The 26676-nt window shown below is 37.7% G+C and overlaps 1 protein-coding gene and 3 long non-coding RNA genes across 19 annotated transcripts; 2 read left to right on the top strand and 2 right to left on the bottom strand.

The window, feature by feature from the left end:
* Positions 1–870: 870 nt before the first annotated feature.
* LOC137237079 (uncharacterized) lies at positions 871–2580 on the bottom strand. Its single transcript, XR_010948800.1, has 3 exons — positions 2358–2580; positions 1936–2295; positions 871–1872 (listed from the first exon to the last, which is right to left on the bottom strand). It is a non-coding gene; the product is annotated as an uncharacterized lncRNA (long non-coding RNA).
* On the top strand, positions 990–26663 carry LOC137237076 (T-complex protein 1 subunit eta-like). 16 transcript variants are annotated; one of them, XM_067760292.1, is made up of 14 exons: positions 990–1094; positions 1160–1339; positions 14240–14684; positions 17312–17481; positions 17554–17961; positions 18623–18688; positions 18750–19227; positions 19292–19518; positions 19579–19808; positions 19866–20205; positions 20259–20755; positions 20813–20963; positions 25088–25412; positions 25472–26663. In XM_067760292.1, exons 2-3 carry the CDS (start codon positions 1202–1204, stop codon positions 14552–14554), a joined length of 453 nt encoding a protein of 150 aa, XP_067616393.1. In that variant the 5' UTR covers positions 990–1094; positions 1160–1201; the 3' UTR covers positions 14555–14684; positions 17312–17481; positions 17554–17961; positions 18623–18688; positions 18750–19227; positions 19292–19518; positions 19579–19808; positions 19866–20205; positions 20259–20755; positions 20813–20963; positions 25088–25412; positions 25472–26663. The 16 variants fall into 16 exon arrangements, with proteins under 16 accessions (XP_067616393.1, XP_067616392.1, XP_067616391.1 ...); XM_067760291.1 differs by having other exon boundaries at positions 17554–18062; XM_067760290.1 differs by having other exon boundaries at positions 17554–18334.
* On the top strand, positions 3680–6073 carry LOC137237080 (uncharacterized). The gene is made up of 3 exons (XR_010948802.1): positions 3680–4895; positions 4948–5346; positions 5407–6073. It is a non-coding gene; the product is annotated as an uncharacterized lncRNA (long non-coding RNA).
* LOC137241869 (uncharacterized) lies at positions 6855–9589 on the bottom strand. Its single transcript, XR_010950026.1, has 2 exons — positions 9312–9589; positions 6855–8061 (listed from the first exon to the last, which is right to left on the bottom strand). It is a non-coding gene; the product is annotated as an uncharacterized lncRNA (long non-coding RNA).
* Positions 26664–26676: the final 13 nt, after the last annotated feature.

Genomic DNA, 26676 nt, shown 5'->3' with positions numbered 1-26676 from the left:
GTTGGTTAGGTATTTCAACTATTTTATACGATGTTTAATGATTAAGTTGAAACACGACTTTTCTAGTCTTTAGATTTACCGGAAGTGCCGGTCACCATATTTATTTTCAAGGTTGCCCTCTATTTTCATAACGATAGTTTTACAATATTTACAATAGGGTTGCTTAACTTCTAATAGCTTAAGCTACATGTACATAATGGGTTTACAGAAGTAAATTGAAAATTATGTGTGGGTAATAGATATAAAAAAAAATAATAAATGTAAGGCGCGATAACCTCCGAAGAGATCTAAGGCCGAGCATCTCTTCCAATTTGCGTCGTGCTCCTCTTGATTTTCCCTACAAATTGCCGGATGGGACCTACATGATTTTATGCCGACTCCGAACGTCATCTGCGAGGCAGATGAGTTTTCACTGAGAGCTTTTCATGGCAGAAATACACCCGGAGTGCTTGCCAAACACTGCCGAGGGGCGACCCCGCTTAGAAAAATTTTCTTCTAATTGAAAAATCTTATTTCTAAAATTTTGATGTTGCTTTGCCCGGGAGTTGAACGCAGGGCATACGGTGTGATAGGCGGGGCACGCTACCATCACACCACGGTGGCGCAACTAAAGCTGATCGGTAAAAATTCGCACATTCACACGCACAGTTCTCGACTCAGTTTCAAAAAAAAACTAGATTATTTAATTCAAATTTTAAAGTGAGATAATCCTTACAAATTTATGTATACAGAATATATATGGCGTTTTTGTTGTTATTAAAACAAAAGTTTTATTTATATTAAAGCTTTTATCATTTTTTTTTTAACTTTGAAAAATCTCCGAACACCATTCCTTCATTATATGACATTCGACTGCCTAGTCCACTGCCTTCCACTCTATTCGCAACATAACCTCTACTTAAGCTGCCAAACTATATATTAAACAATGATGTCTACCAAGCTTGCAGGATATTCGAAATTTGTGCACACATCATGCAAAATACTTCTGTGAGCCACTGTATATACAAATGTAATGTCTACGGTTATATTATGTTCTGTTTGGGAATAGAAATTAGAATGCCACTGAATTTGTAAGCAAATTTCAGTTAAAATAGGTCTAAGAAAATTCTAAAATTATATTTGCTTTGTTTTAAATGTAATTATAAAAATTTTATTTCAGATTGTGCCCGATGGCATAGCACATAAATGTGGAAAATTACGTATGGGCGACAGAATTTTAAAAGTGAATGATGTTGATATTTCACGCGCAACTCATCAAGAAGCTGTGATGGAGCTGGTACAACCTGGAGATGACATTAAATTGACAATACAACATGACCCCCTACCACCCGGCTTCCAAGTGAGTTTTGTTCCTATAGACATACTTATATTTTCAATTTTTTTCGCAAATTGCTTGTTTAAGTTCCATTTTCACTACTTTTAAGCAATTTTGATAAACATACAAAAAATATTCACCCCTATTCTGCATTTCGATTACGTTCCCGTTCTACGCTCCGCTTTAATCGAAGTTTGGTATTCTGCATTACGACGGAATCGTAAAGAAAAGAGGAAGAGCAAATGATTTTTCGAAATCATCTGTTGGTACGGAATGTGTGAACATTGGAACAAAATAAATTAAAGCAAATTTGTAAAAAACACTGAAAAACGTTTATATTTTATTATCCACGCCATTTTGTACAAAAAAAAGCAATAGAATATATTGCCACAGTGTTATATTTTTTTGAGTGAAGTGCTTTCATAATTGTAAGTGTTTTTTTGTCGTTCTTTTGGCCAATTCCCTGCCGTGGCCACCAAGTTTTGTTAAAACGGATTCCTGCACGAATATAGTTGACATTTTCTGAATTTTAAGGATGCTAATTTCATTGCACTGGCCTAAAATACATTGTAAAGGTTTATTTATTCCTTCCGCAAGGATTGTTTACGTTTTCGCTTCACCTTCCTCTACGCCGGCAGCTTGCTTTGGCATATAACTGGACCCAACGAACAGACACAAATTATAGCTGTCTATTATAATGGAATCAATAGCCGCGGCATATTTGTGGAGTTGGAAAGCAACGCATACGAAAATGGACAGACGAGAATGGAAAGGCAAATATTGCGACATTTGTGTAATCCATTTGAGATGAGTGGCGAATTGTAAGAAATTGAACTTAAAAGTGGTAAAGTTTAAAGACTTATTCTCTTATTTAGGTTAAAAAAAAACTCGACTTAACAAGGATGCTTTCAAGTATGTGTTAGATACTTTTGCGGGGCAAATACGTCCAAGGACTTCGACATCGACATGTTGTTTTTGACCTGGAAACATATAAAAAAAATCATCATCAAGCCTTCTACGTTTCTTAACAAGTTTTACTTACATTTTTGTTAAAATTCTGTTATAAATTAATAAAACAATAAAAATAAAATATTTTTCCGCCAACTAATTTGCAACTTAGAAAAACGGAACTACGATCGAAATGCAGAATACAAAAAATCGAACGATTCGAAGTTGGATCGAAAGAGATTGGAACACAGAATACCAAACTTGCCAAATCGAAAAAATTCCAATCCAAGTCGAAATGCAGAATAGGGCTGATTAGCTTATGGCTTGTTCTTCTCTCACTCACATTTGCAATGAATTTACAATTTTTTCCCCTTTTTAACTGCAAAATCCTAAGTTTGAGGTAGAAATTTTACATCGCGAGTTAAGCAGCTTCTTTTTGTTTGGACTCCTTACTAAATGTTTCTCAGAATGCTTATACATTTTTTTTTGCCTTTTGCTGAGTTGAGTTCATGGAATGAGTTTTAAAATAATTTAATTTTTGCACTTACAATAATTTTTTATTGCACCAATAATGTTAATGATAGAAAAAAGGAATGCCGACACAGAAAAAATTAAAATTATTTGGCTCCAATATCCATTGCAAAATGTTTCTGGCCTAATTCATGCGATATATGTACATTTTTTTAAGCCTTAGTGATATAAGGCATACATTTGTGAACGTGATATAAAAATAATGCGACGAATATTAGCATCACTAAGTGATACTAACATCACTAAGCGGTTGTTAAATGAAGGCACAACAACAATAAAGCAAGCTGCCACTCTTGTGTACGTAAACAAATCAATCATCATCTACACACATACATACAAGGCAGCGGAGAGATACTCACAAACGCATGTAATCAATAGCCGAAGAAGTCCTCACATATACACACGTATAAGAGAAACATAAACTGCAAATAGGTATACATGCATAATAACCAAGCAAGGGATACAATTGTTCTGGAACACAGTTTTCGAAATGACTAGACCTTAGGAGAAATGGATGAACGAGAAAACTGAGAGTATAAAAGCAGCGCAAGCTGAGAAATCAGAATCAGTTTTGATTTAAGCACGCTATTGGTTGTGAAGTATAAGTGTTATTGTGAAATACTTTCAAAGTAGTCTAATAAAGACCATTTTGCATTATTGAATATTGGAGTTATTTATTCAACAGTTTAGCGATTCGAACGTTAGCAGAAGGTTCGGAATAAGCGGAATTTCCCCAAATTCGTTACAATAACATATTTAGGCACTTCACAATAATGACGTATCCATGTAAAATTTTAAGATTTTAGTTGTTTTCATGGTTTCCAAAATTAAATTTAATTAAAGCATAGCACATACGGCGAATAGGACACCTTGCGAATTGCCTAATTGTTTCGCAGTTAAATTTGTTTTCAAACCCCTGATATACGATACAAAGTCGTCAAGAGTTTAACAATAAAGACACTTCCTGAAGGATTTGGGGAGTGTTGTAGATGTTAATGGCCCTTTGCCGTATACAGAGTTGGGAGTCAGATTAAGAGTGCTGGAAGAAACGTCGATGTAATAATTGCGACGTTGCTTTTTCTATTACCATCACAGAGCAATGTTGGCACTACGGCTTGGGCGAACCAACATCAAATTCTTTCACACCAAATAGCTACATATTTTACTCTATGAATTAAACATCTTAAAGTAAAAAAAAAAAAATAACGGAATCCTTGCTTTTGGGCACGTTATTAAGACTATAATGTTCTGTGGCAACTTTTTAGCTATACAAGTTTTGTTTATTTTCGTTAGTTCTAGAGAAAACTTTAATGTACTCTTTAGCTAAACCTATGTATCTCAAAAACATAAGAAAAATTGGGAGGTTTTTAAAAATCTGCATGAAAGTTTTAGTTCTTTTTTGTGTAAAAAAATATCAATCCGAATTTCGAGAGACTTGTAATTTGTTCAACTAATTTTCATTGAATCCTTGAAATGTTTCGACGCACAGTTAGAAACAGGGATTGAAAGTAATTGTTCACGACTAAATTTGAGGAAAAAAAAATTTATAAAAAATCTTTGAATAAACAAAAAAAAAGCTTAAATTGAGATTTTATTGTCTTCAAGCAACAATGATAGTATGTTTCAACATTATAAACCCAACAGAAAAAGAAGCTAAGTTGGTTCCCAAGTAAATCAATATAATATGTTCATTTTGTTTGAAAACAAGTCATAGGTGGTTATTTTCGCACTACTACTACGCAGTTCTTAAAAAAAAATTCCACCAAACCCAAACACCGTGTTTGCCAGTTTTGGGTGTGAAATAGTTGTCAACTGTTTCCACTGCGTATTTGAGGTAAATTGTGTTCAAACTGTCATTCGCTCGATTGTTTATTTTGTTGTGAAGTTTGAAGTTGAAAAAATTATATTAATTACAATAAAATTAAAAATGGTTCATAAAATTCAATTTATTATGATGATTGTGTCATTATTTTTTGAAATAATAGACAGCGAAGTGACAACGAACTATTTAAAATGAAAAGTTCTTTATAACAAAATGCTATTGACTATAGCTGCATGTTTCAACGAAATTATAATACACTCGCAAAGTGTATGGAGTTTGGTATGTTAGCAACTTCAATATATAATTTTTAGGTTTAATAAATAAATTCCAGGAACATTCAAGTACCTTTTGGGAGGTAGACTGCCAGAAGAACGGCCCAAAGTTTTTTAAGGAAAACTTTAGAATGACACGATCCAGCTGCGACAAGTTGTGCATTCGCCTTCAAAAAATGAAGAAGAAGGACACAAATTATAGGAATGCGATTCCTTTAGAGAAGCGTGTTGCAATTGCTTTACATGCACTGGGATCTTCCAGTGAATATAGATCGATTGCAAGTTTGTTTGGAGTAGGCAAAGGTACTGTTTGCAAAATTTTAATTGAGTTTTGCAATGAAGTCTGGGCGTGCATGGCGCGGGAATATTTCAAGAGCTTCCCCTCACAAGGACTAGCATAGAGCAAGGAGTAGCAGACTTCAATGCAATGGGTTATCCACAATGTATTGGAGCCATAGGTAAGCAAATTAATAACAACACGGAAAACAGTTTAAACCACAATTCGTTATCTAATACAGATGGGTGTCACATAGAGATACACCCTAAAAAAGAAGAAGCTGTCGACTACTACAATATTTTGTTGGGCGCAATATACCGATTCATGTACATCCACTGTGGTAGCCCGGGAACATGTAATGACTCAAGTATATTTGAGCGGTCGTCTCTCAAGCGGGAGCTGCAGGAATGTGCACTTCTCGACGAAATGAGCTGGTATCATGGGCGCACAAAAATACCAGTGCATATTATAAGCGACTCCGCGTTCCGACTCTCGCAATATGTCATGAAGCCATACCCGTACAACATCGAAAACTCGGCTGCACAGAAATTGTTTAATTATAGGTTATCCAAGTGTCGACGAGTCGTTGAAAATTCTTTCGGCCATTACAAAGCCAGGTGAATATATGTACATAAATAAAAACGGAAATCGCTTTCAGTCCTAATACAAATTTCTTTATATTTTAGGTTTAGGAGAATTGGAAAAGGTATTGATAATCATATCAAAAATGCAAATGTCGTAATTTCTGCAGCATGCGCTTTACACAATTTTTTGATCGACGAGAAGGACCCTGTCCTAGAAAATTGGCTTGTGGATATGCAGCGAGATGCCAGGCGCAGCCCTCAAGGTCACAATAATTTAAATGACAGATCAGAAGGGGAGGTTATAAGGAACGGATTAATGGAATATTTCGGTAAGTTTGCTTGTACAATTTATCCACTTGCGTGTGTTTCTTTGCTGAAACGCACAGTATCATTAATTTATTTAGAGAGGTCCTTAAATCAATCATCTCATTAGAGAACCATTTCTGTGCTGATGATGTGGGCAAGTTGAGGTCTGCTGTGACACTCTTGTGTAAACCCTGAAGGCAACTCGACAGCTTTCTCTGGGCTTTGGCGTTAATGTTGTTTCGGTCGCTGTTTTGCTCAAAAATGTATATATCCTTAGGTAGACAGATCTAGACTATGAGCCAACAGGCAGGTGAAAAACATCGACTCACCCTATTCCTGCTCCCTTACAACAATAATGACCTGTGGCTGAACCCAAATCGCTCTCATTACGCCGTTCGTGGTGGCACTTGATCTGTAGGAATCATTTTGGGTGTCATTTCACCCCTATTTAGCTCGCCACATATTAGCAAGAAATATTCTCAAGTAAGCTAGCATAGAATATGTATGAATGCGCCATAGGCTATATGCATACACACATACACATTCTGGGCTTACCTATGGATGTGGGACGCACCGTTGTGACGAGCTAAGTAACCTTCAACGCCGGTTGCTTGCTCGGTCACTAACCGCAGGTTAAGTTTAAACAAACTAACTACAAAAATCGTCGAAATAAAGTATATACAAAGATATGTTTACATATATCCGGACTGGAACTGGACATTCCCAAAAAAATTTCGGCTGATTTAAACTATCTGTTCGCATGAACTCTTTAAACCAGTTTGGTGTCGACAGAAAGCTATTTTTAGGTTTTTCTACATTTTGGTATATTTCATACATTTATACATAAGTGTGAAGGTGCCAAAATTCATATACATTTTAATTCTATATATAGTGTTGTTCAAAACAAAAGCAACAATTCATATACATTTTAAGGCAATACATAGTGTTGTTCAAAATAAAAGCAACAAATTCAATGCAAATATGTAACTGACTATATTTTTTATGATAATCAATTGGCATAAACGATTGTTTTTAAATATAAAACAGCCATTGGCAGGTAAATTATTTTTAAAACATTTACTAACTTAAAACAGTTATATTCAAGCACAACAAAAAAAACACATTTTGCCTAGTATGGAAGAGTGCCAAACTAGAGCAACAAACCCAACGAACCTTCCTATTTGAGAAGGGGAATACATCTTGAAGCCCAAGGTTGATTGGTTTTGAGTAGCGATCTCAGCTGTCAGTCCCCATTGATGTTTCATAACTGGTTATAATTGTTTGTTGCATGTTTAATTGAGTACATTTCGGCTTAATAGCCCATGGAGGGTCTCGAGGGGACTCAAGGCTTTTTATTGAGCAAATTAAAGCTTCCCATGCAACAAACAATTATATCCAGTTATGAAACATCAATGCGGACTGACAGCTGAGATCGCTACTTAAAACCAATCAACCTTGGGCTTCAAGATGTATTCATTCCCCTTCTCAAATAGGAAGGTTCGTTGGGTTTGTTGCTCTAGTTTGGCACTCTTCCATACTAGGAAAAATGTGTTTTTTTTTTTGTTGTGCTTGAATATAACTGTTTTAAGTTAGTAAATGTTTTAAAAATAATTGACCTGCCAATGGCTGTTTTATTTTTAAAAACAGTCGTTTATGCCAATTGATTATCATAAAAAATATAGCCAGTTATATATTTGCATTGAATTTGTTTTCCGAACACTGTATTTAAGTGAACAGCGTTTTTAAATTAGTTCCGTTCCAAGAAGCTAACGACTCTTTGCGACAGCATCTCGATTGCAGCCACCTTCTTTTTCTCAATTTTAATTATATCAGCAGTCAATTTATTGTTTTCTGCCATAGCTGTTTTATAGTTTCGTTCAACTCGCTAATTTTTTGATTTTTCTTCATTACAGGTGTGGAGGCTTCGCTGAGAGCTGGAGACGATGTTTCGGGAGACGAAGGGGACGAACCGGCTGTGGATGCCGATGTAACCGACTCGGGTCTGGCTATTAATTAGAAAAAAATTGTATTAATTTATATATATATAAGTGAAAATATGTGTTTTATATATACATCGCAATTATTTCAAAATACAAAATCAGAACTCCTGAACATTTTTAAATTTGTCACTTCTAATAAGTGTGCACTCAACCATCGATATGAAAAAAAGCTTAGTGTTACCCTTACCCTTGGAAAGGTATTTCAAAAACATACATGCCGAAGTTGTTGATTACACTGAAACTTATCTTTTTTCAAAAATAAAACTATAAACTAACAAATTTAAATACCTTCCGAACGGTACCAAGATCTTCGAAATTGGTGGAGCCATTCCGAAGTAATAACAGCTTAAAGTACCTATCACCGTCATTTTTCAAAAATTTCGATTTCCGCCCTCTATCTCGAAAAAAATTCGAGATATGAAAATAGAGAGAGATAGTAGTCTAGTTGAGGGGTCGACTGCTAATACGCTACCAAAAATATCGATAGAGGTGTCAAACGGCGCGTCTTGACATCAGTATTAATAATCCGAAGGCGAAAATAAAAATTTTAAGTCGTCCAAAATATATTAACGAAAAACCGAAAAATTACCCACGGGTCCCTCCGAAACCGGGGGTGGGATCCACAGTATTTTTGCGCAGAACACCTTTCTGCATTGGCGGCCTTCGGCCGCGCTTATAAAAAATTACCCTGGGTGGGTCCAACACCGATTTGGAGACCAAAAATATATCCGCGCAAAACATTCACAATTTTTTTGTGGGTACACCAACATTACAACAACCACATGAAAATCGCCAATTTCAACTGCAAATATCTCCGGTAATAGTCTAGTCGAGGGGTCGACTGCTAATACGCTACCAAAAATATCGATAGAGGTGTCAAACGGCGCGTCTTGACATCAGTATTAATAATCCGAAGGCGGAAAATAAAAATTTCAAGTCGTTCAAAAGACATTAAAGAAAAACCGAAAAATTACCCACGGGTCTCTCCGAAACGGGGGGTGGGATCCACAGTATGTTTGCGCAGAACACCTTTCTGCATTGGCGGCCTTCGGCCGCGCTTAGAAAAAATTACCCTGAGTGGGTCCAACACCGATTTGAGACCAAAAATATATCCGCGCAAAACACTTCTGTTCACAATTTTTTTTGTGGGTACCCCAACATTACAACAACCACATGAAAATCGTCAATTTCAACTGCAAATATCTCCCGACAGTTTTTCGGATAAAGTTTTTCTTTCCCGGTTTCATATTTCTTACCTGTACGATGGAACGAATGTCGCCAACCAATCCTGCCAATGACTGGGCCATTACTCCATATATGTGAGAGTTTTTGCGTGGCCCACGCAACTCGCTGGCCTTCTCCCACAGGTCTATAAATGCCTCGTCTGCCGCAGGCGTCCATAGTATTTTAGTTTTTTTATTAATTATTTGTGCCATATTTGCTTTACAGCTTTTTAACTTTTTTAATTTTTTAACACTTTTGACATTGTCACACATTGACATTGATATTGACATTGGCACATTGACAATCGCAAACAATGTTGCCATGACTTCGAGAAGAATGTGAAAACAAAAGAGAAACAATTGACATAAATGAACATTATTGCCATCAGTTAATAATAAAAAGTATGCAAACCCAACACAAACACTCTTTCAAAGATGGGTTTGGAGTGAGTTTGGGACTTGTGTTTGCCCTTAAACACGGTCTTCGAAGGCAAACACGGTGTTTGCATTTGGTGGAAACATGATATAAAACAAGTCCTTTTCTGATAAGTGAGTTGTTTCATCAAAAATTAATGATAATGTGTTTGTCCGAACATTCAACACTTCATTTTTAATGCCTCGCCTAAATTATCTCCCAAGTGAAATGTCATTGTTCTGCTACATTTTATTGATAGAGCAATTTTCGTGGTAAGAATTCCATTGGAGTAAATAGAAAATTATATGTGGGTAATAGATTTGCTGCAATTTTTTTAGCAGTGTTTTGAATTTGTTTCGGTGAAAAAGAAAAAAAAGTACCAAAACCGTGCCGAAAAAGACCCAACATTGAGAAAAAAGGGACCCACGGACCATATAGGGTGGAGGGGAATGGACTGAAGTGGCAACCGTGTTCTCAAATGCAAGCTTCCCCATCAAATACATATATATATAAGTACTTCGATATTACGAAATACATTGTCGCGTTGTGAGGCTAAGTATTTTTGAATAAAAGCTTTTTGACCACCACAATACCACAGATTAAGTATAAAATTTCACACAAATAATACATTTTTTTGAAAAATCACACAGAATATCCGCAGTCATTGTTTACGAATTTAGAAACAATGAGAATGGCAAATACGAACGTGTATGAAATGTAATGTCAAAACGTATATGCACATGGTTGTATTTATATGCACGAAAATGCTTTAAAATCGCATGAAATTGTTAAAATAAAGTTCAAAAACAAATGATAAAAACTTTAATATAAATAAAAAGATTCTTTTAATAACAACAAAAACGCCTTATATATTATATATATATATCAATTGGTAAGCATTATCTCACTTTAAAATTTAAGCTAAATAATCTAAAGTTTTTTTTGAAACTGAGTGGAGAACTGTGCGTGTGAATGTGCGAATTTCACCGATCAGCTGTTAGTTGCGCTACTTGGTAAAATTTACTATGGTGAATAGTTTTATATTCTATTATGAAAATAATATTTATTGGTCAACAAATGGACTTGTTTGACATAACTGCAGAGTAATGAAACTTGTTAATTGAACAAAGGTATTGGGAGCGACAGATACTTTTATCATTTTCGAACCAAAAAGCCACGTCGCTTCCAGCAGTAGCCGGTTCTATGCACCAAAACGACTCGGGACTTTTTTCCCGACCAACGAATTTTCATCCTCGGGGAAGCTCCTTGCAGCTGGACTGCTTCATACCCTCCAGCTCCGGGAAGGTATTGTCCAACGTTAGGTTAGGTTGAACTAGCCTAATTGCTGCCTAGAAGTCCAGAAACTCTGCCGCCCCTAATAACTTGATCTTTACCTGGGGAGCTCAGGACAAGAACACAAAACGTTCTCAACCGTTTCTCCCTGCAGCTCACACTTTCTTTTACTGACAAGGCCTAACTTATATGCATGTGACACCAGAATGCAGTGTCGAGTCAGTATGCCCATCGTGAGCTTTAAGTCTTCTCTCTTCAGAGATATGAGCCACTTTATGAGTCTAATATCGTAGGCTTCGCTCATTATCTGATTCCTTCCATGTGATGATGGACCATGTGCAACTCCTGTCTCCTCTTCATTTCTCCCAAACGACTTGGGTGGTCTACCGTCGACTCAGCGAGCGTTGCACCCTTTTTTACCAACTCATCGCCCTTTTCGTTACCTTCTATCCTTTTATGACCGGGAACCCAGTAAAGACGTATGGTCCAGCCTGAGCGAAGTTTTCCAATGCTTCTTTGCATTCCAAAACACTTCTTGATGAAGAACTGTATGAGATTATATTGACGCGACTGCAACTTAACCCTCCGATAGATTATGGCGTCTGGCCGGACGAGAAGGCTTTATTTTCGTGAATAACTTTACTGCTACCCACCTGATCATGAAAAACTTTAGTGATTTTTTTAGTTTAGAGGCAATCTTTATAATAATTCGGAAATCTTTTTTCTTTTATACCAAAGTTGATTATCTCACATTTTAGCGTTGTCGTCTGGCTAGACGAACATATTTAATTAATTATTTATTTATTAGTCTAGTAACAAAATGTTTAATACATACACTTATGACTAAATTACAGAGACCAGCTTAAATTAAGCTAAGGAATATATTAGCAAAACGAATTTATATTATTACAGATTAAGTAGTTTTTTAGTTTAAGTTGAAAAGCGTGTTTTGAGTCGGAGAAATCAATATCCAAAACATTTGAGAAACAATTGATTTCTGATAGGGCTCTGTTAATAGGCGATTTTGAGTTATAATCAGTTCTACTCAGCCCTATGAAAAAGATTTCAAAGCGGCGGAGGTTTCTACTGGGAGTATTTAAGCATAGTCTTTCAAGAAGCAACGCGCAATCAATTTTACCCGTGAAAATATCGAATATGAACGAGGCCAAAAGAATTTTGAGGTTGTTTAGGGATAGTAAGGATTATAGTTTGCAACGAGACTCATAATACGGGATCGGTTCAGAGAATCGTAATGAAGTAAGCGCGAAGCGCATAAATATATTTTGAACCCGTTCCAAGCGATTGATGTGAACTGCGTGGTAAGGCCGCCAAATGAAAGCCGCATACTCAAGTTTGGACCGCACAAAGGACGAATATAAAACTTTGAATGTGTAGAGGTCAGAGAAGTTTGCCGAATGGCATCTAACAAATACAAGCATTGAAAGCGCATTAGAAATTGTGAAGCTAACGTGAGTGTTAAAATTAAACTTTGAGTCGAAGTATACACCCAAGTCTTTAGATCCAAGAGTCGTGCGAGGAAAAGTGTCTGCAGTATGATAGGAGATATGAAGTGGCCTCAGCAGTCTACCATACGTCATAGTGTAGCATTTAATTAAAGAAGAGACAGTTCTTGGCGCACCAGCCATAAAGCTTATTAATCTCAGATTGAAAAACAACGACATCATTATAACAACTGATCTCAGAATAGATCTTTAGATCATCAGCATAAAGCAGAAATTTGGTAGATGAGAAACAAGAACTAATGTCATTAATGAACAAGATAAATAGTAAAGGGCCAAGAATACTACTCTGGGGCACTCCAGAGGTGGCCCAAAATGTTTTCGAATAAGCACCCTCAATATTTACAACATTACTTCTGTTGTGCAGGTAAGATTTAATCCACTGTAGAAACGTAGAGTGGAACCCATAGCAAGCTAATTTCGCAATTAAAATTTTATGAGAAACTTTATCGAATGCCTTGGAGAAGTCTGAGTATATTGTATCAACCTGAAAACACCGCCTAAATGCTGTGTAACAATCCTCAGAAAAGACAGCGAGGTTCGTTATCGTGGATCTAGCCGGGACAAAACCATGTTGATTGACGCAAATCAGGTGTTTAATACTAAAATAAAGTCTGTCTTTGACAACACATTCAAAAACCTTCGAAGTTGAAGACAGTTTAGAAATAGGTCTGTAATTATAACAGTTACTTTTGTTGCCAGACTTAAAAATTGGAGTGGTGGATGTTTGCTTCCAGTCATCAATAAATGATTTATTGATTATAATCATTAACGGTCGTACTAGCGAAGGACAATTTTTTAATGGAATAGTTGAAAGATTGTGAACATCAGTTCTGGAGGAATTTTTATGTTTTTTAATCCCCTCAACTATGTCTGCCTCTGTGAGAGAAAGTGACCCAAAATTATTGGCGGAGGGAGACTTAAATAACTTGTGTATGTTATCTGTGTCTTCCACAGTTAAATCATTATCTGTGATAAAGTTTGCGGAGAAGAAGTCTGCAAAGGTATTAGCAGCCTCATTAACGAGTTGGCAATAACATTACTGTAGCATACTGATTTCGGGATGCTAGATACGCTCTTCATGGAGTTTATGTAATTCCAGAAGTTCTTCGGATTGCTCTTGATGTTTACCTCAAAATTTCTAATGTACTTAGCATATAAAGACTTATTAAGATTGTTAAAATTGTCTTATAAAGAATAAACAAATCATAAAATCGACGGTGATACGTAATCTTATATTTTTAAAAAATTTTTTTCTAAAATTTTTTAGATGCTTGAGCTCACTATTGTGGCAGGGAGATTTATAAATTTTCTTTTTATATACCGGTACGATTTTTTCACAAATATTATGAATTTCATTTTTAAATACATTGAAAGACTTTACAACTTCACTTTCGCCAAACATTGCATCCCAATCAATCCCACCTAAAGCAGAAATTAAACGATTAAAATCACAACGTCGAAAATTGAACGATGTTTTCATATTTGATGTAGGAATACAGAAATACTCCAGGAACTCAATTTCAAGCTTTAAGGGCAGGTGATGCAAGTTTGGTGGCGAAATTGAAAACGCAGGTTCAGAGATAAGCTGCAGGCCTGTGCTAATTTTGGAGCACTAAATTAAATTAAATTAAAATAACTTAACGATGTTAGATGTAAGTGTTTGGAAAGTGAATTTAATATGTATTTATGTTTGTAGTTGTACAATATTAAAAATTCTAATATTTTTCCAGAAAACAATTGTTGCACTTGCACGTCTCCAACAAATGGAATCAACAACACAATACGCTTCATTGCCTGGAAATCGATCACAAATGGAAAAAAGTAACCAACTCCAAGAAACCACCAACGGATATGCCTGTAGAAAATTGGTTAACGAAATCTTACAGCCTAAAGAACAACGTAAAGCTCACCGACAAGAAATAGCAAAAAGAAATACTGCAGCGGCTCAAGAACGTATGCGTATTACTTCTTTATTGGCCTACAATGATAAAGGTATCGATACATTTGGCGTAAAGCTGGAGACATTGGTGCTTTATCGGTGCTAAGGATAACGAAAGTGACAGTAAAAGTGATAATGATAAGCTACTTGAATGTGAAAACATTTTACGTCAATTTGATCCATCTTTTAAGCTGGAAAGCTCGACTCAAAGCTGTGATATGGCCGAAAACTATCAAGTGAGTACATCAAAGATTTATTTTTTTGTAATTTGCTTTGAAGTGCTCCTTACTTTATGCTCAGTAAAGCGTATCACCAAAAACACGTATAAAATGTGGCCCACGGGTTAGAATACTTAAAACTATTTGTATTAATACAAAATTATTATTTGCAGGATATTGTAAAAATTCAAGAATCTGTTCATTGCTTCGAAACGTCGGTAATTCTATGTGACACTCTTAATACACCTCCAAAAGTATCGAAAGGGGTGTCAAAAGACACGTTTTGGTGACAGGTTCGCGAACTCGAAAACGGAAAACAAAAATGTTTAGTCGTTCAAAAGATATTGAGGAAAAACCAAAATATTACCCCGGGTTCCTCCGAAGCCGGGGTACGGTCCATGGTACTTTTTTGCGCAGAACAATGTTTTGCGTTGACGGCATTCGGTCGCGCTTATAAAAAATTACCCTGGCCGATCCGTCAATGGGGTGGGATTCAAATTAAACCCGTCCAAAATCCCTTTGAACACAAATTTGTTTGCTCTGTACAAACATAACATGGCCTAGCCAGCGCAGCCGCTGCGTTTTAATTCGCTGGACTATGTTGATGTCTGCGTATAGATCGTACAGCTCTTCATTAAATCTTCTTCTGTACTCGCCATCGCCAACGCGTAGAGGTCCATAAATCTTTCGAAGAAAGCCGCTTCATCTGCTGTTGTCATGGTGCATGCTTCTGCCCCATATAGCAGGACGGGTACGATAAGTGACTTTTAGAGTATGATTTTCGTTCGCCGAGAGAGGACTTTACTTTTCAATTGCCTACCTAGTCCAAAGTAGCATTTATTGGCAAGATTGATTCTTCGCTGGATTTCAGTGCTGATGTTGTTGCTAGTGTTGATGCTGGTTCCCAAATAAACGAAGTCTTTTACTATTTCGAAATTATGGCTGCCAACAGTGCGTGGTTGCCAAGGCGCATATGCGCTGACTCTTTGCTCGATGACAGCAGTTACTTCATTTTGTCCTCATTCACCATCAAACCCATCTTTACCGCTTCTTTTTCCAGTTTGGATTAAGCAGAGCTAATAGCGCGGGTGTTTATGTCGATGATATCAATGTCATCAGCATATACCAGTAATTGCACGCTTTTATAGTATATTGTTCCAGTGCGGTTAAGTTCTGCAGCTAGTATAATTTTCTCCAGCATCAAATTAAAGAAATCGCACGATAGGGGGTCACCCTGTCTGAAACCTCGTTTAGTTTCGAACGACTCGGAGAGGTCCTTCCCAATTCTGACTGAGCTGATGATGTTGCTCAACGTCATTTTGCACAGCCGTATAAGTTTTGCGGGGAAACCAAGTTCAGACATAACGGCATATAGGCAGCTCCTTTTCGTCCTGTCGAAGGCGGCTTTAAAGTCGACGAAGAGGCGATGTGTGTCGATTATTTTTTTTAACGGGTTTTTCCAAGATTTGGCGCATTGTGAAAATCTGGTCGATGGTAGATTTACCAGGTCTGAAGCCGCACTGAGAAGGTCCAATCAGCCGGTTCACGGTGGGCTTCAATCTTTCGCACAATACACTTGAAAGGACCTTATATGCGATATTGAGAAGGCTGATTCCACGATAGTTGGTGCATTTTGCAACAACAACATTACAACCACCTGAATATTTGCACTTTCTTTTGTAAATATCTCTTCAGATACGTAAAATTTTTTATTTCCGTTTTTGGATTCGCGGTTCTGATTTCAAAACGCGACCTTTGACACCCCCCGATTTTTTTGGATCTGAATTAAGAGTGTCATGCTGTCGTATAGAATTACCGAAACGCCCTTTAGCTTTTGAATTATGGAGGTGTAGAAGGAGTTGTCCTAATACATCATAGAATATATGCTATTCATTTCTACCCTTTCCTGGGTCGATCATCAAACCCTGAAAATCTTTTTTGAATAAATTTGCTGATTAAATTTTAAGTTTTCATAAAATGGAACAAAAAGAATAATGAAATTGGTTTGTTTAGATGATCAAAAACTTATCATAATCAGAGATGGGTAGTTTTGATTACCTTAGGAATTAAATTCCTCCTTAACAAATATTCGACGAAAGTAATCAATTCCTTTCCTCCACAGCAAAAGAATTAATTACATTTCATTCCTTAAAAAAAAAATACAAAAAAAAATTTCTTTTGTTCAATATATGCGAATGATATAGAAATAAAAGGCACAATTACACAATTACATTGGGAGGATGAAGTTGTATGGGTTGGCAATGATATCAAAGCAAAAGTGATGCAAAAATTGAATTCAAAAACAATAGCAGCCGGCTGGTTACCTTCAAGTGGTTCGCGTACTGCTGGAGCATTTAGTCCATTGTAAATTTTACCAAGTAGCGCAACTAACAGCTGATCGGTGAAAATTCGCACATTCACACACACAGTTCTCGACTCAGTTTCAAAAAAAAAACTTTAGATTATTTAATGCAAATTTTAAAGTGAGATAATCCTTACAAATTTATGTATACAAAATATATATGGCGTTTTTGTTGTTATTAAAATAATAGTTTTATTTATATTAAAGCTTTTATCATTTTTTTTTTTAACTTTGAAAAATCTCCGAACACCATTCCTTCATTATATGACATTCGACTGCCAAGTCCACTGCCTTCCACTCTATTCGCAACATAACCTCTACTTAAGCTGCCAAACTATATAGTAAACAATGATTTAGTCAACCAGGCAAAACAAATCCCGTCTCGGGTAACACGAGCAGTGCAAAAATGCAAGGTAGTAGCAGTGGATCCTCAAACAAAAAAGTCAGTCAAATGTACGTAAATAAAATACAAATTTATACAGGGTATTGAAAATGAAGTCAATGAATAACATCATACATTTTTAGCATATAAAGTAAACCACTGGAGAATGAAGAATTAATACATGGAAAATGGGAGGATGAAATTATTTTGGATGCTGAACAAATGATTAAATTTCCAAAACCCAACGTGCTTACGCTTGATCCAAATGATGAAAATATTATACTTGGCATACCCGATAACATTAATCCTTCGGAAATAAGCACCCTGCCAAAATCGTGTGACCAAAAACGCACACAGACACACGAAATTTTGACAGGGGTGACGATTGAAAAATTCTCCAAAGGAAATAGCATGTTGACAAATTTAGCTTTCCCACAATGTATCGTGCTCTCTCGCACCTATTATTTTTATAGGGATAGCAAAATACGTCATTTTTGCGTGCAAAAAAATCCGCCATTTCTAATTCAGCAGAGACAGCAAAACATTTGGTGGTCGAAAATTTTTTCAATTTTGAGAGTTTTAAATGGAATATCTCCGGAAAGATTTAAAATTAAGAGGGAGTTCTCCAGATCACATATATATATATTTTAAAGTGCGCAAACTTATAATTTAAAAGTTATTTGGTGTTAAAGTTTGCAAATTTCTATACAAATTTTATATGTGAATACGTATATATATGTGGCAGCACAGCTTTGTAATGTCATCAATAAAATATATGTATATATATATATATATGCGCATGTTGCTACAAAAGCGCGATTGATTTAATAAAAACATTTATAATAAGTGAAAACAATGCAAAAATGAAATGTGCAATATACAAAAATGCAATTTAAGTTTATCGTTGCCAATTTATATAGATATGTATGTGGATTAAGGGTTTGAAAGATGTGTAAATTGTAATTTAAAGTGCTATAGATATTTGCTAAATTTGCAAACTTTAACAACAAATAACTTTTAAATTATAAGTTTGCACACTTTAAAATATATATATTTGTGATCGGGAGAACTCCCTCTTTCATTTGATACCAAGTTTTACCCCTAAATCGGGGGGGTGCTATTCTAAAATTTTCCCAAAGTCTTTAATATACAATGATTTTTGCTGTTTATTTCGACAACAATTTTTTATTTGATTTTTGTGCTCATCGAAAGACATCACAATTATGTAGCACCATGCCGCGAATTATGATAAAAGATGGTGTGTGGAGAAACACTGAGGTAAGCATTTGACGCGACTGGTTACTCTTGGCCGTTTATTAACTAAATTGATAACTTTCAGGATGAAATCCTCAAAGCAGCTGTAATGAAATATGGTAAAAAACAGTGGTCACGTATTGCATAACTGCTGCACCGCAAATCTGCCAAGCAATGTAAGGCACGCTGGTACGAATGGCTTGATCCTAGCATAAAGAAGACAGAATGGTCATGGGAGAAGGATGAAAAACTTTTGCATTTTGCCAAATTAATGCCAACACAATGGCGTACAATTGCACCGATTATTTCAGAGGGTTAACTGGCACCAATTGTTCACACCAAATTGTTAGGTACAGGATTCGCCACGGGTAGGTGAGGTTGGAAATCACAACCCCTTGAATCATTTTGGTCGGCAGGTATGCCGCGGATATATTCTTGGCACTTGTTATTGATGGCTTTTATGATGCCACCAACACAACCTGGACAGACGCCAATGCTCAGTCAACCACCCAAGCCGGGTCAACCTCCAATACCCGGACACGTCCGGACGTCCTGGTTATAATGTATGTTAATACAACTAATAATTTACAAATTTGCTGATGATTATTTTTTTGTTATTTTCTTTAGCAACCACCTGCACCTGTTACTGGTAAATATCAACAGCCGCAACAGTATGATCAAGCCCAACGCCGTTTAGATCCCGATCAGATGCCAAATCCGATAAGCGTTATCATTGAAAATCAAAATAGCGCTGGTGGTGCTTTTATTACTAATGAACAGGGTTTATTACCACCATTTGTGACCACAAAATATGTGGTAGAAGATCAGGGTAACTCCTCGCCACGTTACGTTAGGTATCGATAATCGAAATTAATGTTTTGCTTGGCAATTACCTTGATCTTTCTTCTTTGCAGGTCGTCTTTGTATTGCATACCTGCAACAGCTGATTTATTAAAAACAACAACTTTGTCCATTACACTTACCGTCTCACCAATGGCACGCATGGTTGAGGGTGAATATGAGCCACCCATTGTAAATTTTGGTGAATTGGGTGCAATTAGATGCAATCGTTGCAAGGCTCAATAGCAACTTGTAGATGCTGGTCGTCGTTTCCAATGTCTAATGTGTAAAGTAACAAGAGATGGTAAAAAAAATCTTTCACTTTTACTTGTGTTCATTGATCCATATTTTTTCTCAACAGTGCCAACTGCATATTTCCAACATTTGGGCCATACCGGACAGCGTGTCGATAAATATGAATGTCTTGAACTTGTATTGGGTACATGAGTATTTGTGTAAAAAATGCTTGGGTACCGATAGCTCTCATCGTAAACCTCAACTCATATCCAACATCAATGCCTCGCATTCAATTGTGGCACTGTACGCAATACATTAGGTTCACGTAGTATTGACAAGCATATTGTTGATTCCAGTGGTAAGGCCACAATTTCAAATGATGGGGAAGCCATTATGAAACCATTGGATATTGTGAATCCAGCCGTAAAACTCTAGTAGACATCGCCAAATCTCAAAATGCTGAGGTAAGTTTTTTGTTATATTAGAATGTGTAGAATAAAAATGTTTCTCTTATCAGGTCGGCGATGGCACCACTTCAGTACTATTTTAAGCATGTGAAATCTTAAAACAAGTTAAGCCAGATGTTGAGGAAGGCGTGCATGCACGTATCATCATTAAAACTATACGTAAAGCATTACAATTATGCATGCTAAAATATGACATGGCTGTACATGTCGAAGCGCCAATCAAAGGAGCAACAAAGTGTTATTGGAAAATTGATCTGCCACAGCAATGTCCTCTAATGTCCAAGAGTATCAGAAAATTGTTGATGCTGAATACCGTATTCTGTAGAATAAACTAGCTAAGTAAGGCGCCAATGTTGTGTTTTCTAAATTGCCAATTGGTGATGTTGATACACAGTATTTTGCAGATCGTGATATATTCTGTGCTGTTCATGTACCAGAAGAAGATTGGAAACGTAGAATGAAAGCTTGTGGTGGTGCTGTTATGACTACAGCTAATGATATTAATTCAAGTGTTTTGGGTCAATGTGATTACTTTGAAGAACGTCAGGTTGGTGGTGAACGTTTCAACATTTTCCAAGGTTTGACATTAATTTCATTTTTATAGTTTATAATTATTTAAAGGTTGCGTTAATGCTAGAACAAGTACATTGATTTTACGTGGCAGTGTTGAACAATTTTTGGAAGAAACTGAGCTTCGTTACATGATGCTAAATTGCTTGTGCGGCGTACAATTAAACATGATTCTGTTATTGCTGGTAAGTCAAAATACAAATTGAAAAAAATGTGTAATCTTAGGGCCTCATTCTCTATTACGAAACGAACTTTCGATGCGGATCATAGACGAATCGCTAGTGTATTTGCACGATGTTAAACAATGGCAACTTATCACTTGACAATTACTTTTGCCTTCCTGTTAGTTAGAAAGGTAAAGACCGAACGAAAATGATAGAGAATACCATTGCTAGACGATATCGTTTGGAGGCGAATCGTTCGTCTGAGCTATCGTTCGCAATACAGAATGAAGCCTTTAAATTGTTAAGTAATATAATGAAAAGATTGTGTCCAAATACCCCCAGCGGGTTAGGGGTCAGAATTTATCTGCGGTAGGTATGCCTATCGTAAGGCGACTAAAATACCAGATTCAAGGGGCTGTGTAGCGCAACCCTTCAGGTTGCCAGCGCAATATATAGCTTCTCCAAACCCAATTGTCAACCTCACCTATCCGCGGCGAATCGTGTTTCACTAACAGACAAGGATCTGGGGGGGGGGGGGGGTGGATAGGGAGGGATGGCCTGAAGGTTTAATATGGCCACATAAATCGTTCCCGAGATAGTCGGGCTAGCACTTTAATGATGCTGTGTTACTGGAGCGTACCGGATCTGTATCCGGCTAAAGGACCATCACATCGACAACACTCCCCAAAGCATTCGGGGAGCAACCTTATCGCTACAAAAACAATAACAACATTGATCAACAACATAGGATCATTCCTAGATAATTTGTGCAAGGTTTCTCCCGTAGGGTCGCCCCTCCTAACTTAGGCCTGGTCCAATTAGGGACCTTGTACCTCTTTGTAAACAAGACCATATGCAACGTCATCTGCGTAAACCGTAAGTTTTTCTGGTCCCTCGTAGAATTACCTAAGCAGTTGGATAATGACCAGCGTCCACAGCAGAGCTGATAGCACCCCTCCCTGCGGAGTGCCCCTGTCCACTAATTTCGTGGCCGCGTACAATCCCCATTGCGATGTAATCTTACTGCAGTTTAACATGCAGTCGATCCATCTGGGTAAGGCTGGATGTACTTTAACGTAATTAAGACCATCAATAATCGCTCATTTAGAAAGCCCCGGCAATGCTTAAGAAGACTTCTAGAGCATATTCCTTATATTCCAGGGCTTTTTCTATGCCTATTACCACCCTATGCAATGCGGTGTCTACTGACTTGCCTTTGGTGTACGCCTGTTGTGTTGTGGAGAGCAGCTTTTCATCCACGTTGGACTTTATGTACACATCTAGCAGCCTCTCAAAGGTTTTGAGCAGAAATGATGGTAAGCTATTGGGTCTATAATCTTTGGCATACACGTGACCAATCTTCCCCGCCTTTGGCAGGAAAGCTACACGAGCAGTTCTCCAAGAGTGCGGTACATGATTCAGTTTATGCACCAATCGAATATTATTTTAAGCCATCCCACGACAGCCCTACTTGAAACTTGTAGCATGGCCGGACATGTACCATCTGAGCCCGGCGATTTCACCACCACTACGAGGTCCTCAGTAGTGTAATTAGGCAGCATATATGAATGCAGCTGTTTCCTTACCATTACTACAGCTCGCACCCGTCCTTCCGTTTGCGCATAGTAAACGCCAAATCCGCGCGCGCTAATTCCAGAAACCTTTCCTCCCGATGGAAGCCACGGCTCCTGGATCAGCGCGTTAGGAGGAGGAGTTCGCTCGACGCCACTTTACTGTGTTGGAGGTTTATCTGTAGGACTCGCAGCACCAATGGGCTGCTTGTCCCCCTCCAGCACCTTCATCGGGACGTCGTCGTCCTCCCCTAGCCCTTTTGGTTTAGAGTGTTGGAAGCCCCCTTCAGACTCTTGTACCTGTTGTGCTGGGTGTTCCTCTGTGCGACTCACAGCACCATCTGGCTGTTGGTCCCCTTATAACACATTCGGAGTGACGTGGGCTACCTCCACCTGTCTTTTTTCCCTTAGGCTTTTGAGGTCCTTTTCGACTTCGCCCACGTCCAGCGTGTTAGGACTTTAATACCCGCGACTTCCTTTCCTGAGTCGCATATAAAATTTGCCTGTACCTAAGGACATTTTTCCAAGCTGCGCGTACAATATATCCTCCGCCTGCTTGTTTATTTGGAAGATGTATAACTGACCTTCCTCCGTAGGCCGAGATACAGTAAGTACCTTCCAATCCTGTGTCGGTATGTTCGAATTCTGATTCTGAAAAAGTCGCATTGTATCCTCCGACTTCATCACACATGGTATCCATACCTTAACTTTTGGTACCTTGGGGATTTGCGCTTTATCCACCATCTCAAAACGCGCGTTCATGCCCTGCCTTTAGGGGTTTGGAACCACTTCCTCCAGCCACCGCAAGCTCGCGATGTTGTCGCACGCTATCATCTTCATACCATTATACCATCCCCCGAATCAAAGGTTGGAAGGAGCTTACTTGGTTATTCCCGCATCATCTTAAGCTCCTTTTCTACAGATCTCCACCTTTCACTAGTCATCTGTTCGAAAGGACTGCTACGATCAACCAGCGCCACAGTCAGTGACTGCTTTGCCACATCACTCATTTTCTCGGGAAAAGCCGTCGTCTTAGTGTTATTTCCCTTTGGCACCTCCGAGAAAGCCGGAGTCTTAGCTCCCTCTAGCTAGTCTTAGCGTTATCTCCCTTTGGCTTATCTCCTACTTCCATAGTTAGAACTTCCCTCTGACTCGCAGCCTTCGAGGTAGTTGCTACCTCGCTATTGGGGCCCATCTGTCTTACAGCTTTGGGCCTACTTGTCTTGTCTATGGGACTGCCGTGCGTCGCGGCTCTGGGACTGCGCCCTTTCTGCCATTCGACGCTTCTTCCTCCTCATACCGGTTGCAGAACCGAGGGTTTCTCGCAGCAAACCTTTTGAACTGCCTTCGACCTACTTCTACCGCCTCATGAGCCCATGCCAAGCGCTCGATCTCCTCTTCTGTTGGGTCAACCACTGCTCCCAAGCGTTGTACAATTCTTAGTACTGCACGGTACTTCGAGAGAGCTCTTTGCTCCGTACCCTTCTCCACTCTTCTACTCCTTTTTCATTTGTTTGCTTCTCCAACACGGAGTTCATTGAATTAGCACTACTCTCGCTCCCCGAGTCCGACGCATCGCTTAATGCGTATTTGTCGTCCTTGGCTTGCGGCTCAGTCCTCTTCTTATCATCGTCCTTATGAAAATGAGGTAATGAGTCGTTCACCTTGGTCGTACGACCACCAGCCCGACAAGGCGGGCTCAGCGGTCCAGTATTATATACGGGGAAAGAACCGTCAGCCACAGCAGCGCCCCTTACTGTGGTAAGGCCATCAATACTTCCCGAGGTGGTCCGGTATCGGGAAGGCTCCGTTCGAATACAGTCGAATTTATCCCCTGGCTACAAATCGTCCAATAGGCACGGTCCGCATAACACCCTGGATTAGGGGGTTGGCAGTTCTTGGTCACCGACATCCCGCCGCCCTCCTATGAGGCGAAACGGCGTAGATGCCAGTCCTAAACAGCTCCTCCTCATAGTCGGGCGCTATGGAGATCGGCTAAGCCCTCACACCAACGACGATTTTCGTTACAATTGCTAGTGCATGCTCTCCAAGATGTAGATCCTGATCAAAAGTCACACCCAAAATTTTAGGGTGTAAGACAATCGGTAGGGTAATGCCATATGGTCGACATTTGGCATGTTTTAAATAAGGTCACCGATGATTTGGTTGATGAAAATATCAGGTTTCGCGAGGCGACAAAACTGGAGAGATTGGGGAGATAGCTGTTTATTTTATTACAAAGTTCATCGATGTAGGAAACAATAGCATAGGCGTAGAAGCAATAGTGACTCCTGGTGGTAAAGGTAGCTATTGATATTTAGAAGTTAAGCAGAAGTTTGAATATGAGTTTTTTTAAGTTATAGCAAAAAAAGCTTTGAGGATTTTTAATATCTTACCAGGTACCTTCGTACATGTTTCTAAGAATGAAGAATAAAACCTATTCAAACTCAATTTTCACCAGGACAAAGCCGCTGAGACTTCGCTATACTTTAACATACAATACGTTACCCCATTTTAGCACAACTATCATTTTTTGATTTTATTAAATTTTATAAAATGTTTCTTCCTCTACAGTTCTATTTCGGTATTGGATGGTAAATATGGCTTTCGCATTTTCTCCATCACTAACTGTGAAAAGGTGGAAGAAATCTATGCGTGTAAATCTCACATATTATCTTGGTCGAGCGTTTCTTCAATAGCTCTCTAGTGGTGATGGTGACAGCAGAGAAACCCAACTGTTTACAAATGTTACACTTCAAAAAGAATCAAAATATCTTCCATTGCGTCTACGGCTCAAATACCCACAGTATATGAATGAATCGGTTGCACGAACTGGGTCTGAATACTGAAACAGTACACATATTCAAAATTGATGAGGAGGCTGTGATGATGGTATAGGGTGAGTTGTTGAATAACATACGAAAACCACTTTAACCCATCTATATATTTGCATTACAGCTAAAGCTTTACAAACAGCAAAAATTGCTGGCGCCAAGCAATTGCAAAAGGCAGTGAAGCATTCATAACACTGTACGGATGGTGTAAAGTTAGAAACTGCTGTTGTAACAGCTGCCACCGACACAACGGTCATCTCTACTTCGCCGAGTAGCGGCTCGTCCGACTATCTATCGAAGACAGTATAATCATATGTTTTGCCAACACAGGTTAGCGATATGCTTGCACAGGAAAAGATTTCAATTGGAAAACAAAAACCAATTAAGAGAGTTTATTTATTGTTAAAGTATTTTCTTTTCTTTATATCAACAGTATTAATTTAAGTTGCAATATCACGTACATATATAATAAGGGATGTGATACGATTAGCTGTCGGAATTAGATTTGAAACCAATCAATACTCCTGCTAAGGGTTGTAGAATTATTGCTTGAATAATTAGATTTAGAACAATAATAAGTCTGACTTTATTACAAGTCGTACATTTTTAAGTTCATCAATTACGACAGCAATCGGATTCCACGACACCTTTGAATATTCTTGATTTGAAAAAAGAGTAAACGTAATCTGAATTTCTACTAAGCATTAAGTTGTAGATTATTCAAATAATTGAAGTTTTTTCTGAAGCTTAAAATTATTTTCTGCTCGCTTAGAAAAGATTTCAATTGGAAAACAAAAACCAATTAAGAGAGTTTATGTTATTATTAAAGTACTTACTTTTCTTTATATCAATTGTATTAATTTAAGTTGCAATATCACGTACATATATAATAAGGGATGTGATACGATTGCTGTCGGAATTAGATTTGAAACCAATCAATACTCCTGCTTTGGGTTGCAGAATTATTGCTTGAATGATTAGATTTAGAACAATAATAAGTCTGACTCAATTAATAGTCGTACATTTTTAAGTTCTTCAATTACGACAGCAATCGGATCCACGACACCTTTGAATATTCTTGATCTGAATTTCTACTAAGCTTTAAGTTGTAGATTATTCAAATAATTGGAGTTTTTTCTGAAGCTTAAAATTATTTTTTGCTCGCTTAGAAGAGATTTCAATTGGAAAACAAAAACCAATTAAGCGAGTTTATTTATTATTAAAGTTCTTCTGTTTTATATGAACTGGATTAATATAAGTTCCAAGTTCATGTACATATATAATAATATTGAAAATAATAAATATTGAAAATTCAATTTTTTTGGTTCA

This window comes from Eurosta solidaginis, chromosome 1 (genome assembly GCF_040869045.1).
Source record: "Eurosta solidaginis isolate ZX-2024a chromosome 1, ASM4086904v1, whole genome shotgun sequence".
In the NCBI taxonomy this organism is placed as follows: Eukaryota; Metazoa; Arthropoda; class Insecta; order Diptera; family Tephritidae; genus Eurosta; species Eurosta solidaginis.
The sequence above is the reverse complement of the archived record's forward strand: the minus strand, read 5'-3'. Positions and strand labels throughout refer to the sequence as shown.